The sequence below is a fragment of the Nothoprocta perdicaria genome, unplaced genomic scaffold (genome assembly GCF_003342845.1).
Source record: "Nothoprocta perdicaria isolate Ctin4 unplaced genomic scaffold, notPer1 scaffold_54, whole genome shotgun sequence".
Classification (NCBI taxonomy): domain Eukaryota; kingdom Metazoa; phylum Chordata; class Aves; order Tinamiformes; family Tinamidae; genus Nothoprocta; species Nothoprocta perdicaria.
In genome coordinates, this window is record NW_020455799.1 from 2,550,500 (window position 1) to 2,566,420 (window position 15,921).

At 40.6% G+C, this 15,921-nt stretch overlaps 1 protein-coding gene across 1 annotated transcript in view; it reads left to right on the forward strand.

Moving 5' to 3' along the window:
- PTPN14 (protein tyrosine phosphatase, non-receptor type 14) overlaps positions 1–15,921 on the forward strand; it is a 102,150-nt gene that overhangs the window by 22,612 nt on the left and 63,617 nt on the right. Inside the window, exon 2 of the mRNA XM_026048390.1 lies at positions 13,076–13,400. Within this exon, the coding sequence (XP_025904175.1) occupies positions 13,227–13,400 (174 nt within the window). The 5' untranslated portion in view covers positions 13,076–13,226. The remainder of the gene's footprint in view (positions 1–13,075; positions 13,401–15,921) is intronic.

The following is a 15,921-nucleotide window of genomic DNA, read 5'->3' on the forward strand; positions in this document are numbered from 1 at the left end:
ACACGTAATTTTAATGCTGCTTGAGGTTTTTTTTTAATTATTTTATTTTTATTTTTCTCATTCCTGTCGTATTTCTCCAATTGAAAGAGATTCTTAACTTTGTGGACCATGCCTCGCTGCAGGTGTGTCTGCCTCTGTATCACCCTTCTATTCTCAAGATCCTGGACTGTCTTTTCTCCTGCCTATAGCCTGCTTAAGACCCCACAGATAGCTATGACTATTGAAAATGTAATACTAGGAAGTTATGTAATATATTATTGCCTTTTTTTAGCTTAAAAAGCGAAACAAAAACACAATTCATTTTATTTTTTAGAGTGCCTAAGAAGCATAAAAACTGTTCCATAGAAGAAAATGAGAAATCTGGCAGCTGTTTGACATACGGTGCAGCAGGCATTCTTAAATTCCAGAATGAAATACTTTCCCTTGTTAATGTTCTTATTAAAACAGCTATACCATTTTTTTCACACCTGTACACGAATATATCACTGCTGCGACGGTGAGGCATGGGATGAACAGAAGTGAATCTTTGGGAGCTGACAGGAGCAGTATGTTAACGTGAAGTTATCTTCACAGAGCCACATCTTGCTTTCTTGGGCTTTCTGGTAATAACCCAGACAAATGGATTAACCTGGCTGTTGGAGAGGGTAATGACTCGTTCATTATGTTGGTCAGAAGGAGCTAAAAGAAAAACTAGGGTTGAAGTGGCTTTTCAAATTTGTTTTTCGGCACTGAGATGAATCTCATTTGTGTGTGTGTGTGTGTGTGTGTGTTCTCCTTTGGAGGGGAAAAAAAAAACCCAGAAGATTTGGAGTAAAATTTTACTAGGTCTCTGCATATAAAATAGATGAGTTCTGGCTGCAGTGGAAAGGTCTGAACAGGCAAAGGAAAAGAATCTCATCTTCTAGATTATATGAGTCATATGAATTTCATGCTACCCACTGTTTTATTTCTTCAGAGTGTTTTTGAAAGTTGTACAAATTAGACAAGATTTAGTAAGCTCTTTGCCCTTTCCTATTTTCAGATTTTTATTAGGTTTCTTCTTTTTTGCTTATTTTTTCCAAGCTTTTCTTCTTCAGGGTTCTCTTTCTTTGTCTGTTTAGATTAATCTCTTGTCTTTTAAAACTAACATTTGTACTTCTGAAAACAATAATAGCATCTTGAAAATTATAAATGGGATAACACTTCTAAGGAAGACCTGTGGACATAAACCATCTTATCTCAAAGTGAAATTAAAAATTACTTTTAAGCTCTGCTAATGGTACACAGTAAAATGCTAAAGCAATATATGTTGTCGTGTAGCTCTACAAAAGCTCTGGCAGTTCTTTTCTATATCCCAGGGATAGTCATATAAACAGCTGTAATGTCACCTAGTTTTATCTATGTAGCATTCTTGACTATTACATTTGTAATGATTTTTGGCTGCTCTCATTGTGCCAAACAAGGTGGAGTTTTTGTTTGGTTTGCCTTTTTTCCCCTTCTGCAAACTGCATACTTGCTTTATTTTTAAAAAGAGTCCTCCTGTAAAGCAAAGTACTTTCATATCTCATGGGGATATGAGGGTGCTCTCCTAGCAGCAAAATCATCTAGTGCAGTGGCCTGAAGGAGGATTGTACTGTACGAACTTGATCTGGTGGCTCTATTAATACATTTATTTTAATTTTGTTTGTGGAAAACATAGTAAAAGAGTTTTTTTTTTTTTCCTGCATTTATGGCTGCCAGGTCATGCGTATTTGCCAGCGCATACATCCTATTGCTGATTGTAATTGCTTGTATAAATCAGTTTGCTTGAGTGTTTGGAGTTAGCAGCAACTTCACCTGTCATGAGTGGCAGGTGTGTGGGCACCACATCTCTCACGCTAGTGGGCACTTGCTGCAGTAACAACTCAGGATACTTGTCACTGAAGAGCGTTAATTCACTGCCAGCTATTTATGTTGCAGCTGGATTCCCTCTCCCAGCAGCACTGAACAGCTACTGCTGTGTCTCAGAGAAGCTGCTTGGTCAGATGGGATAGCATGGCTCAAAGGAGGAGCAAACAGATGCTCTCTGTGCTTTCTTGGCATAGTGGTTAGTGGTCCCAGTAATATGTTAGTTGGAAATTAATACTTACCCTTTCCTTGTATCAAAACACCTGATGGAGTAGGAGGATCAAAGTAAGAGGCAGAGCTCTTGGACTCTCTTCCAGGTTTTCTCTTTTGACATTGCAGTCTTTTTCTCCCTCTCCTTTAAAAAATCTGATTTGTTTTTCTCTTCAAAATCCACCTCTTTGTTTCTCAGTCTGTCTTGATGCAACTGTGTTGTTCTAAGCTTGGAGATTTTGTGATCATCTCTTTCCAATTGGAAATACTTTGTCCTTTTGGTTGAATTCTAGGCTTAGTGATTCTGATCAATTCCTACTATTTTTGGCACAAGCTCTGTCATTAAAGGCCAGCTATGTTTCACTCTGGCAAGTTTGCATTCCAAACTTTGGGGGAAAAAAGACTGAACAGCAGCTTGATCTGAGGACATGCGATGAATTGTTGCCAATGAACACTGATGTTGTGCAGTCATATAACGATATGGCCGTATTTCATCCTATCTTCGTGGTTTGTCAATGAAGAAAACACAAAGCCAGATGGGTTCCTTGCTTCTAGAAACTTTAGAAAAATACATGGCTAAAATAACAATAAATTCATTATTCTTACAAGGATATGTTGAATTTGACGTGCTAGTACATGACTTTGAACTTTAGACTTGCTTACAAATGGAGGCTGTTTGGAAGATGTGCCTCCAGAAGGATTCTCCCATTTGTGCTATGTGAGTGCCCGGGTTATATTTAGGCCCTGAGAATGCTTTTGGACCGGCTGTGCTGCGGCCTGCAGCGCCGGGGAGTGCCCAGGGCAGATCGGAGCTGGGCTTTCGCTCACGGGGACACTGAAAACTCTTCCCTGTGATCCTGTCCCCTCTCGGAGGGAACCAAAGCTCTGCGCCGCTGCCTTCAGTCTCCCTCCCACAGGAGCAGATGATAAACGCTCCGTGCACGGAGACGTCACATGGGCTTTAGGCCGAATCCTGGCTAAAATAGGAATATTTTATCTCTGTCGCAAGTGAGCTGAATCCCCTCGCAAATTTCAGTTGTAGCAAATTGCAAATTTGGCTAGTCATTTAATTCTCCCTTCCTTCAAAGGGAAAACTCAAGGCAGCTTGAGTTTGATAGACCTTGTCTCTCTCCAGGTTAATATATAAAATTTATTTTGATAGACAGGAAAAGACAGAAAGTTATGCGTGAGTTTTGGCCCAATGCTGCTTTAGTCGTATGTTTGAATATCAACAAAATGATGGATTAAACTGCACAAGGAGTAAAATTTGCCTGTTTTGAAGTGGAATTTCTTTCCATCCATGACCCAGTAAAAAATTCTGCAAAACTTTCCCCCCCTTAACCTGCAAATGATCGAAAATAACTACTTTTGTTAATAGCGTCAGTTAAAAAGAATTAAGCTTTAATCTCATTAAAATCCAGCAACTATGTAACGTTACTGGAGTCATGCTATGTAAAGTGTGGCTCCAGTTAAAGCAATCATCATGTACAAATGGAGCCCAAAGACACTTGTAGGTAAGCGCTGTAAAGCCCTTATTGAATATTAAAACTAAGCAAAGAATATTATGCCAAAATATTTAGAATTTATTTCAGAAGTTTTGTGTATAGATCTGTAAGTCATATTTTACCCTACAGATATATTTTGAGAGGCCTCAGTGGAAAACTCTTCTCTTAAATGGGATTAATGATGAATAATATGGATTCATCATATATGAATTATATGAATAAACAAGCAACTGTATTATAATGGACAAATTCCTTAGATCAGCTATAATTGAGAAAATTGCTCTTTTGTACAAGGAAACAGCATGGGTTTAGAATCTACACAGCTGCTTCTTCTGTAGATGGGGACAGCAGCACTTACAGAAACACCATGGAAGTAAATTCATTATATTTTTTTCTTAAAGGGCTTTGAAAGCCTTTGAATATGTATATTAGCACTGAAGGGTTCGGATAGATTATGTGGTGCTCAAGGCATAGCACTTTCTCTGTTTAAAAGTATTGGAATGAATATGGCATCCGGTATCTCCGGATATCTCTGTTCCGATGTGCCATCCAGCCCTACATTTCCATGCCATTGTTTTCAAGTATTGTTTATCGGGGCGATACACAGCAGAGATGAAGGAAAATCATGGGAAGCCGCTTGCGGAAAGCTCTTTTGAAGCATCCTAATTCTGAGATGCCAGTCAAAGCAGTCACTCGCTTCAAAGAAAGCTCCCCCATCCCTCATTTCAGCTATAAATCTTCCTTCTAAGTATTTTGACTGTTTCAGGCGGGTGTTTAAGCCCACACAGCAGGCACTGGAAAATAATCCTTTAATGCAGAGAGAAAAGCACCATTAGCTCATTTCCGGCTGCTATTCTGTGCGTTGTAGGAGATGTTTTTCTCTTCTGCTCTTGAGACAAATGCAGTTATTCATAGACTGTGGCTGCGTGGTTTGCACCAGGGCTTATATTCACTAAAGATAACAGATTTACTATCTTCGTGCATGTGTCCACAATCTAAGCCTTCTTTGATAGAAGTCGGAGGGGTTTTTTCAGCGTTTCGTGGCATTGACATTTTAACGCGTTGAGTAGTGGAGACAAACTTTCCGTGCGAGTTCAAAAGTTCACGTTGTGATCTGGCATCAAATATCTACTTATATAACTAAATGTGCCCGATGGTGGGTTAGAAGGCGCCGGGCGCGTGCTTCCCTGTGGTCTTCCTCTCTTCCCTCTTCCCCCAGCCGATCGGATCAGGCTCCTGTGGCTCCTTTGCAGCTCTTTCCTCTCCCCTCGCATTGCTCCCGTTCCTTTCCTAGCCCTTGGACGGGCTCCGTGAAGCCCCTCCTGGGAAGCAGACCCTTGCCCTGACATCACGGAGCTGGACAAAGCTTGACTCGTGCTGTCAAGCTGCAGATAAACAACACCGTGTTTACATCTTTCTGTAAGCCATGAGTTTTGCTGATCTGCTCCCTCTTCCACAGTTATGCATTTAATCCTTCAGCTTTTGAAAGATCTCCTTTTCTTGTGGACCAAAAGATCTGGTATGTTGGGACCTCAAGATATTATATAGCTGCCTTTTCAACTTTTACATTTTTTAAAAGTATTTCGATGTGGCATAGAAACCCACAATTATAACCCAAGTTTTTCCGTTTGCTTATAACCGACGTTTTCCCAGTTCCCATTCATTTGAGAGACTTTATAATCCTTCCTAAATTTATATTAAAGAGAACAAAGTAGAATAGGAGGTTCACAAGCATGTGATTTATTTATTTATTTGTTTATTTTCTTCTGCCAGCATATAAATTATAGAAACTAACTTGTATAGTCCCCATTGAAAGCAAAAGAAAGACAGGAGCGGAAATATCACACCTTTGCTGAGGGAATACACAGGACTATGTTCTGTCCTTCTTTGGAGCCAGGCAGTGGTGTGAGGAAGAAGATGGGGAGTGAGTAAGGTGCCAGGTTCAAGAAATGAAGAACATGTGTTCAGCAGTTGGAAATGCTGGAGTGTAACGGAGCAGAGCGGGAATACTGAGGCAGGATCTCGCACATCCTCAGGAGTGGTGGGGCTGCTAGGTGATCTAGTCTTGAAATGCTGTTATAGCCCCTTAACAAAATGCTCATATCAAAGGGAATCTGCAGCCACATCTTTAAAGGGAGTGTTTTTTGTCTCTTCATCAGAGCAGGATATGTCATGTTGGAAGTTTTTTGTTTTGATGCTTGTAATTAACTCTTTATTACATTGCCTAAAATCATTAAACTGGCACCAGTTAGTTCTAGGGCATGTATAACTGCTGTGAACACCCTAGCATGTATGATTGCTTTTAAACTTCATATCTGTTTCATTGCTTCTATTAGAACAGAATTATTGCTCTACTGTTCTCATTATCATGAGTTTAACACTTTTATTTGTGGTTTTACTCACGTCCTTGTAACATGAGAGTCTAATGAAAACACACTTAAGTTTTTCTGTGGTTTTCATTAAGTATCTCCTTTGCAATTTTTGTAATGTTTTTGCATGCCTATCAATAATATTTTGCAGGAAATGTAATCTCTTATAATGACCGTAGTTCTTGTGAGCCTGAAGGAACTGAAAAACCTTCGCAAAGGTAACTAGCTGCAAAAGAAGAGTATGGTGCAGACACTGTGTTGCTCCTGAATGTAATCACTAGGGTAAAATATTTACAAATATTGAAGAATTCTGTCAAAATCTTAGGAGAGATTTTTGGACCATTAGAAAATAATTAAATGGTTAACTCTACCAGTAGCAGTTAGGTTTCCTGATCTCTAATTGTTAAGAGTAAATTAGTAAAAGTTTAGAACATAAGACATGGTACCCCTTCTGAAGGGTAGCTTTTTGATGAGAATGACGGGGAAGCACCAGGTTTGGAAGAGCAGCAGGATGTCAAAATACAGAAATCACAGGTTTGTTTCTGTTTCTCTGAGTGTTTTTTCCTTATAGAAAATATAATCCATTAAGTGTTAGATTTTGCAATAGTAACTTTTCCATAGACATTCAGTTCCAGAATAAATGACATAATTTTGGAAAAGGAAAAAAAAAGGACATTTTGAATGCATTTCCTAGTTCAGAAGAAAGCAGCTTTTATTCAAATGTACCTTGGCTGTGCTAGGGAAAATGGCAGTCTATTCCAGGTTTTTGCCCTGACTGTGGAGACCATAAACATTCCTTGGACTGGGATTTCACTCCAGGCTACTCAGCTGGCCTGATACGGCTGTCAGTGGAGAATTGCCCTCCTTGCCCTCCTCCTTCCTTTCTGGGGCTGTGCAGCTCTGCTCTCTTCCCTGTGCCAGCTCAGGTACTCATGCAGGACTCAACCCTGAGCTATTTTAACTCACTAAACCAAGCCGAAAATGACTCTATTCTTTTACTAGGTTAGGGAGGTAAAGTGACTCCCCACGAGGCAGGAGGTCTCAGGAGATTCCCAGAGCTGGCACCGGACAAGCCGTGGACGCACGCTCAGGAATGAAGGAGGGCAAAAATAATGGAGCAGGACCTCCCTCCCATGCCTGGCAGAAGCAAGCTATGAGAGGAGCCTTCCTTATGTACAACATGCCATCCTTGGAGAGGTGCTGCCCAGGCACGGATCGTTCCTGGCTGTGACTAATTTGAGGTTTTGCAACGACCCAGCCGAGGTGAGAAGGCTGTAAATGGTTAAACTGCTGTGCCCTGCAGAGCTGCTCCAAGCTCCTGGCATGGTCCGAGAGGCAGACATACCTACTCAGGAAGGAAAACAGCTGGGTTGCTATTTTTCTATATTATTTAATTATTTGTTGCCTAAGAGACCAAGTTCTGCAAAGTGTGTGCATGAAGAGTGAAAATGTCAATTCTCTACTGATATTCTAATGATTTGAAACTGTCTTCAGTGGCAACTCATGTCACTTAGGTATGTTACTTTGTGCATCCCTAATGGGAATGCTGAGACAAACTCGGGAAGAGTCTTTCATCAAAAGTTACTGTAGAAAGATATGTTTGGTTGTTGGGGGTATTGTGGAGCAATAAGTGAAAATTTAGGATAACTCATTAGTTTGCTATTTGGAAAACTCAAATCATTAATTTGACAGAGACTATTTGTATGACACTGACTTGGCAAGAGCCACAAAAATTCTCAGTACTCCTGCCCCCAACACTTAGACTGGGGATCTGTCTACCAGAGTTGTACCCTGGAACTCCAGAGGTCTGTTCTGGGGATGCACAAGAAAGGCATATTTACCCAAAAGGGATTTGGCAGAGGAGAAAGTGGAAATCAGTTGACGTCTGGATATACCTAAGGAATTAGGTCCATCCTTTGTGAATTGGTTACTAATAACTACGCACTTCAAAATCAGTGCATACATATGCTGGCAGCATTTGATTAAAGATTCCTTAAAAGGATTTGGTCCTTGTTTTCTTCTATCGCAAATTCACTTGGTTTCAGCTGAATCTTTAGGCATTATATTGGGACTCCTGAAAGCAGCATCTGACCAAAACAGGATACAGTGAAAGTCCACGACAGCTTAGATACAGAACATCTGTTACAGCAGAGATGGACTTGAAGGAAAGTTGAAATTTTCCTTGAGCTCAGATGGGAGAGTTCTGATGGAGTTGGAAAAGCTAGAAATGCTAACTGAGAACATTTGTGATCCTTGGCCACTGTGTGCTTGTGTTACTTTGGTGCTGGTGATGCCCAGTAGTGGTAGCAGAAGCTGCCGTCTTTTGCTTGGAATGTCCTAGGGAGTTCTGGGCATCTGTTCAGCCACACAGGAATGGGTCTCTAGATGCTTGGAGACTTTGGAAGTTTTACACAGGGTATTCTTTTAGCTATAAAAATAAAATGAAAGTGTAATTGGACTCTTTGTTTAAAAAAAAGAAGTGTAGAAGAACACTTAAATCTTAAAATGCTCAAAACCGAGGCCCCTGTCTTGCCAGGGACTGTATAAACAACCTGTTGACAGCAGTGGCTTTGCAGTAGGTGGCTTATATTTGTAGGTTTTTAAACCCTTTTATTTATCTGCAATTGAATTTGACTCCTGACCATTTACGAGACTTTATAGGAATTCCACCTATAACTGAATGTTTAGGCTCTAGTAGGTACTGAAACACTACTTGTCATGTCTACCTGCCTGAAATTTCATTAAAAAACACTGGATGAAGCTCTCACGTGAAAATAAGCAAGAGAATACTATCTGTTTCATTGGGGGAGACTTTGTATTTTCACCTCTGTTCCTAAAATTCAGCTACATGGAGATGCATTGTACTACATGCCCAAACGCTCTGTTATTTTTATTCTTCCCTAAAACTGCAGACTTGCATACCATTTGCAACTGAGATCAAATACTCCCCTCTCCTGCCCAGCCCAAGGTTACATAGTTTTGTTAGGTGTGCTGCTGTTTCTGCACTTTTGGAATGCGGGAAGGATTCCAGGCACTGTTGGTAAATACAGGCTGCAGTTTGACAGTAATTGCTTTCTTCCTGGAGTTGCAGAAATTACGTACAAAAGCAAATGAAGTAAGAGAAGGCATTCTGTTTTAAATGTATTTCATATCTGATGCCATTTTTCCCCCTTCCTTTGAAAATATTTGAAGTCTGTAACAGAAGAGCAAAATGCATACCTAGAAATGTTCTGGAAGTTGTCCTAGTGTTAATTATTTATAAGCCTTTCTCCTCTCCTGGCCTTTAAATACATTTAAGGAAGCAAGAGAATGCTCTGTGGATGGAGCAGTGCCCTTCACCACACAAAGGATTTTCTGCAGATGACCTCTTCCTCCTTAAATACTTACTAGAGAACCATTTGTCCTTTCCATCTATCATTTTTCTTTTTAAAATAAATAAAGACAAGCCTAAAATGACCTGGAAAAATAAAGGAAGTGTTTTTCCTGTTTCTGGCTTCCCTTATTTTTAGGTTTGGAAATGGTGTAAGATATTTATGTATTTATGGATTTGCTCATTTGGTTTTCTAGTGTTTTGACCTTGTTTCACTGTAATATCTTATAAAGGGGGAAAACTAGCATTTTGAAAAAGTCCAAATTTTCATCAGCACCAGGTAATTTAAACACATAATATCATTATATATTTTATGAAAAGGTCAATCAAATCTCATCAAAAGACATGTCAAAATCAGAAAAAAAAAATGAGTTACAGGTCACATTGTAAAGTGTTCACCTAGTTCATCGTGGAGCACTGATCAGTAGACAAGGTCAGTTGCTAATTTATAGCAGTTCTGCTCCAAGTGACTAGTATCTTTATTTATTTCCTAAATTGCTGCAGTTGTGTCATCTTTGGCTAGATGGAAGGTACTTTAATGCTAGAAGGTACTTTAATGTTTCCAGCATCATGCTTAGAAGATGCTACTATTCAAGTGGTGAGATGTTTTCCTACTTGTATGTGGATGTGAGCAACAGTATCCTGTTGCCTAAATGCTAAGGGAATCGCCTCTGAAACCCTTTCTATACACGGAAGCAATTCTTGCAAGGATGTGCACTGATTTTCCCTCCTTCTTTGCAAGGTGGAACAGTGTTGTGAAAGAATCAAATGGTGTTGGAGAGAGATTAGGGGAGAGAGTTTTGTTTTATGTCGCATCGAATTTACTTTCAGTCTTTATCCTCTCTTGCCGCCTTTGGTTTTCCCAACACTCCACGTCATTGCTTTACACCTGTATGACTTTTCCAAGTAAGTAACATAATGTAGCAAATCTTATTCCCGTGTCTATGACTGTAAATGGATTGGCTTGTTCAACCATTTCTTGATAATGCTGAAACAGAAGAATATTAAACATTCCTGAGAATCAGCACAGCAAGGATCTTACCGGAGTGCATCCTCATCTTTGCACTGAAGAAACTGTGTTTCAGATAGACACTGTCCAGGAAAACTATTTTGATCTTACTGTCGGCATGCAGTGTTTGTCATCCAGGTGTTTCAGAGGGAATAGTTCGCAGAATGCTTCAAAAGAGGGAAAGGTGTTGCAGGTTTGAAATGCAATGAGTCCCTGACCAGCCTCACCTGGGCCCCCTGCCCTTGGGGAGCCTCTGCCTTGCCCTGAGCTCGGCCGTGGTCGCCTTTTCTCCTGGTACTCCTTCTGGAGGTGGGACCTGGTTCGCCCCAGCGGGGGTACGTATTGGAAACTGCTGTTATACAAAGGATATCCATTAATCTGTTTGGTTGCTCCTTTAGAAAATGGTGCAGACTGTTCACCCTTGCTAGAAGTGGGGAGAAACTGCTTCTTGAGAAGTGGAGGAAATGCTGGCCTTGTTTGGCTTGGGAAATCAGCTGATGTAACACAGAGTAATTGATTTGCAGTTCGTGTCCATGTTTCCGTGATTGCGGAACTGGTGCATTTTATTCTGGATTCACGTGTCTGCGTGCAATTTGCTGGGACAGTTTATCCTGCCATAGGAAGGTCGCTCACTTTTCCTGGTGACCAAGGCTGGTAGCAATTGTTTGCTAACCTTGATTTCATCTTTAGGCTGCTATAGCTATACAATTGCTATGCAGGAGACGGCTTATCTTCTGTAGGGAAGTGGGTATAGCGAACACTAAGGTGAAGATAAGGGTTCTTTAAAATCAAATGGGCTAGCAAGAGCTCTGCATGCCTCCTGCTTAAAGTAATCTGCAAAGCCCAGAGACTGAATAAAAATACAGCTCCTGATAAGACACAGTCCTCCACCCCCTTCCTTGTTTGCAACTTCCTTCCATTCTTCCCACTTTTCAGCCTCGTGTTGGTGTTTGGGATAGCTTGGTAGGAAAGATGCTTTTTGGCTGGGCGTTAGAGCTAGCCTGGCATGTGCTGCAGTTCGTGGAGCTGCTGCCCTTCTCCTGAGTGATCTAGGACAAGCTGGTTGGTGTTTGTCTCAATTCCTCTTCTGTGAATCACAGCCGACGTGTCCCTCCCCGCCAGGGTGCTGTGAGGATGGATTCTTCTCGGTTTGGTGACTTCCGACGTCACAGCCATGCAAGGTGTAGGGGCTCGCATGCGCTCCTGTATATTGTTATGTCTGTTCCCACAGAAGTTAGGAATGGGAGAGGAGGATGCGGAAGTTAATTGGATGGCTCTGTTCGCACTTTGCTCAAATGGGATGTGCCTTTTCACTCAAATTCTCCAGGCTCTGCTATGGTAAAGCAAGCAGGCTGCATGTCTCACCACTGAGGAGCTGCTTGTGGTTTTCTGTTTGTGTGGGTTTTATGCTCTGTGCTGCTTTAACCTCTTAACAAATGCCAAGATACACTGGCTTGGAAAAATGTACTTTATCAAATGTGTGTAGTTACGTTTCCCGTGCAGTGATAATCACAGTAGTCAATTGGGTTGCTTCTAATAATTGCCATAGCAACTATATTGAGTAAAAAACTGAAAATAACTGATTCATGCAGTTTTATGCCAAATGATACATGTGGGCAATGTACTATCTATTTGAAATGTCACATTCAGCTAAATGATGCATACCCTGCTGGCAGGGCTTTCCACTACTCCTCCTGAAGCAGGAAGAAAACAGGAGCTCGTTTTTGTTTCTAGTATTGTTGGTTAAGAGAGATTCCCTTTCTGTTTTCAAATGCCAACCTCAGTGCCTCCTCCACCTCTTTTTCCAGAACATGCAAACAAAAAAAGCAGAAAGGTTCGGTAGCAATTTTTTTAAATTTAATTCAATTCTTCTCCGTACATGGAAAATAACACATTTTAGAATGATTGTGCTGTTGCTTTATTTTTGTTTAGCCTGAACCTGTTACTAAACTTAAAATGTATTTGTGCCTGTGTGTGTACATGTCTTTATTTGGCTGTCTGTATTTTGGCTTAAAATTCGCAGGCATCCCTCTTAAAATTTAAGAGTAGTAATTGAATGCACTATTTAGAATATATATATATATATATTTTCCCACATGGTTCTATTCTCATCTGTGACAGCTGTTCTTTCAGTTATTCGTTCTGCCAAAAAGGGTGAAGCGCAGTGCAAAAGTGAGCAAAGTGTCAGAAACTGCCTCAGAGGAGACTTCTCTCTAAAGTCTCAGATGCTTCTGGTCTTTCACATGCATGCTCGGGGTTTGATTTTTCTGTGGTGCTGAGCATCTGCATTTCCTGCTGACTGCAGCCAGCCTTTCTTCTTCCCAAATCGCATCTCTTTTAAATGCCTCTATTTCTTAGCTTTTTAAGCTAGCTTTCAAAGCCAGCCTGAGGGCACCAAAACTTAACTTCAAGATTATGTTATAGACCCCTGTGGTGGGAGTAATGGTGGGAGAGTTAGCACCTCTGGATGTGTGCCCTGTAGAGCTGCTGTTTGTATTGAGCTTCTCAAAGGATGGCTTTGCAATTAAATTCATGCTTTAAACCCAACGCCAGAGCAGAATTTTGAAAGATCTGTTGTATAACTTTTTCTTTTGGGAGATACTCAAAGCTGCTCGCAATCTTGCGCCTTGTGTGTGTGCAGAGGTGCTTGTTTTATCTAAATGTAACTCTTCCTTTCAGCTCTCTTTAGGTCTTTAGGAACCCCTTCCTTCCCATTTCACTCTACTTATTTGTATGTGTTTTGCAGGGACCCCTTGGAGCTTGCCCCGGGAATGGACAGCCACCTCCACCTCTGGAGGAGAGCACTGCCTAGTGAAGAAGCCTTCAAGGCAAGTCGAGGGGCGTGCTGATAGTCTCCGAAGAGCAAGGCCAAGAGGTGACCTCCCAGACCCACAGCCATGCCTTTCGGGCTGAAACTGCGACGGACCCGGCGCTACAACGTCCTGAGCAAGAACTGCTTTGTGACACGGATCCGTCTGCTGGACAGCAATGTGATCGAGTGCACGCTCTCCGTGGAGAGCACAGGCCAGGAGTGCCTGGAGGCTGTGGCGCAGAGGCTGGAACTGCGAGAGGTACGAGCGGCTCGGCAAAGGCCATCTGTCACTTTATAATTTGACACGTTTTTAGCTCGGGCAATCTGTTCATCTGAATTGTGTTATTCTTAGAGCTSGCCTGATATGATCAGCAGCTGGAGCTTGGGCAAACATAGTCTGGTTGCATGAAGCCGAGGACAGAATGGCCCTTGGGTTTGGTGTTTTTTTTTCTTTTTTGCTGTTGCTCATTCATCCCCACTTCGAGAGCTTGTGGGAGAAATTTCTCTCTTCTTAGGRAAACTTGGGTGTTAACTTTTTGAGTTGGGATGTCAGTGGGCCAAGGAAGGTTAATTTTTATCTGAGTGTAGCCCAGATTTCCCTGATGTTGTGAATAATTACAGTGGAAAGGAGACCATTGGCTTTCAAATATCCCCTTGATAGAGTAGGTTCTTGCTATTAACATTCTGAAATCTACAGTAGTTGAGTTACAGGTCTGAGTAACTAGTAAAAACAAGGATTTTTGTTTTTTTTGTTTTTTTTTTTTTTTTTTAACTTCCCTTAGTTTAACAGAAATATTTCACAACCAAAGCTGAAGGGCTTCATTACCAAAACTTCTGAAAAGGCTTAAGAAGCCCAATCTTACCTTTTTAAAGACACAAAACCTCTATATTTATTATTCTTTTTGTAGAGTTCTGTGGGATTTTTTTTCTGTTATTTTTTGCATTTTTAGATGTCAAGGTATTTTCAGAAATCTCTCCTGCAACTTTCCTGGYGCAGATAAACTACCTTTTCTTACCTTTTGCAGCCTCCTTACGCATGGTCTGTATGTTCCTAGGCTTTTGCAAAGCACAGATTGAAAGCCATTGCCTGGGAATTGCTGCCTGTCATCCTGCTGTCCTGGCTGAGGCTTTCTGTAAGCACAGCTGGGAAATCTAATCATCTCGCAGTGTCTTATGTTTGTTGGTACAGGGCCCTTTGCAGCCGTGACACCTGGAAGATAGCAGAGAAATAACTAGTGCAGATGAAAAGCAAACAAAAGCTCATCTTTGTGAGCTATCAAGGATGATAAAGAATGAGGAAAGAATTTCACTGTGTGCGCAGAGTAGGCAGAGGAATGTGCAGGCAGAGATAGCACAAAGAAGCAGAATACTGGAGAGTGGTTTTCATACTTGATTTTTCGCATGTAGATTTTAGTAGCAGCATGCTCCCCTTCCCTATATATATTTGTGTGTGTGTGTGTATATATATATATATTTTATGTGTATATATATATATATATATATATATATGTGTGTTTTTTTTCCCCCCCTCTCAATGTTGGTGATGCATTTGCCTGTTCTTAGATAGGCGAGATCTTTCCCTCCCAGTGCAGAAATGAGCCCTTTTCTGGGATGAATCTCTTCATTCCTTGATAGGTCATCTGACTGGCCCAGCCAAGCTGTGGTGCCTGATGTTTCTTTCTCTGCAGGTCCCCCTGCCTTTGGGAACAACAGCTCTGTCCATGGATTAATGTTTCATTTTATTTATTTTTTTCTTCACAAAGCATTTTGTAGTTTCAGAACTTGTTTTATTCCATTTTAGAACAAAACACAAAGTATCAAAATCAAAAAGAAAGAAAAAAAAGAGATCAGACAGTGGAGTAGCCAAGGAAATTATTTGGTCAGTGTTTAATTAGATGGAGATTTTCTGTTGTTTACAAGTGTAACAGTTATCAAAATCCTTTTTCAGTCTTGTCTATACAGTCTTAACAGTGTTTGTTCATTTAAGAATAAGCATCACTTTTTGGTGGATGCTTTCATTTGTTCTCATGTTTGGATAAAGTATAGGTTTAACCCAACTGTTGCCCTCGTGTTAAGAATATATTGTTTTTCACTCAAATTAATTTCTTTGAAATTAATGCGCAGAAACTCTCTCAAAAAAAAAAAAAGCTTAAAAAAAGGAGCTGCTGGTATGTATTGTTGTGAAGGACTGTCAATCATTATATCACACACAGCTTAAAAACAGTATCCAATGGATTATGCATATTTCTATTTGATCTCTGGGGAGCATAACTCCCTCCCTAACTGAGTCAGGGTTCAGGAATGGGTCGGCAGAAAGCATAGCCGTGTAACTACCGTAAAATCTGTTTTTATCCTTTCCAGCAAAGCTCTTGGAAAAAGTATCAGGTCTTCTAGGTAACAGTTATCCATTCTAATAAAATAAGCTCTTAGGTTAGCATTATTGAGTGAGAGGGGGAAATGGGGGAAGGAGAGAAAAGAGAGGAAAAAGATGAGATTTAAAAAAAAAAATTAATCCTCAGATTAAAATGAAGATTTTTTTAATATAATATTTTTTTCCTTCAAATGAGATTTTGAGTGAACCTGTTTGAAATAAGAGTAAGCTGCACTGATCCGTGATGTGACTTGATTCTTGTTTCTTCTCTTTTGTTGCCCTTAATTCACTTTATAGAATGCTAAAAAGCACTTAGATTGTCCTAAGGTATTTTGAGGATTTTTGTGGTGGTTGGTGGTTTTCTTTCCTTCTTTCCGTCCCTGTCCCGTCCCTGTCCCGTCCCTGTCCC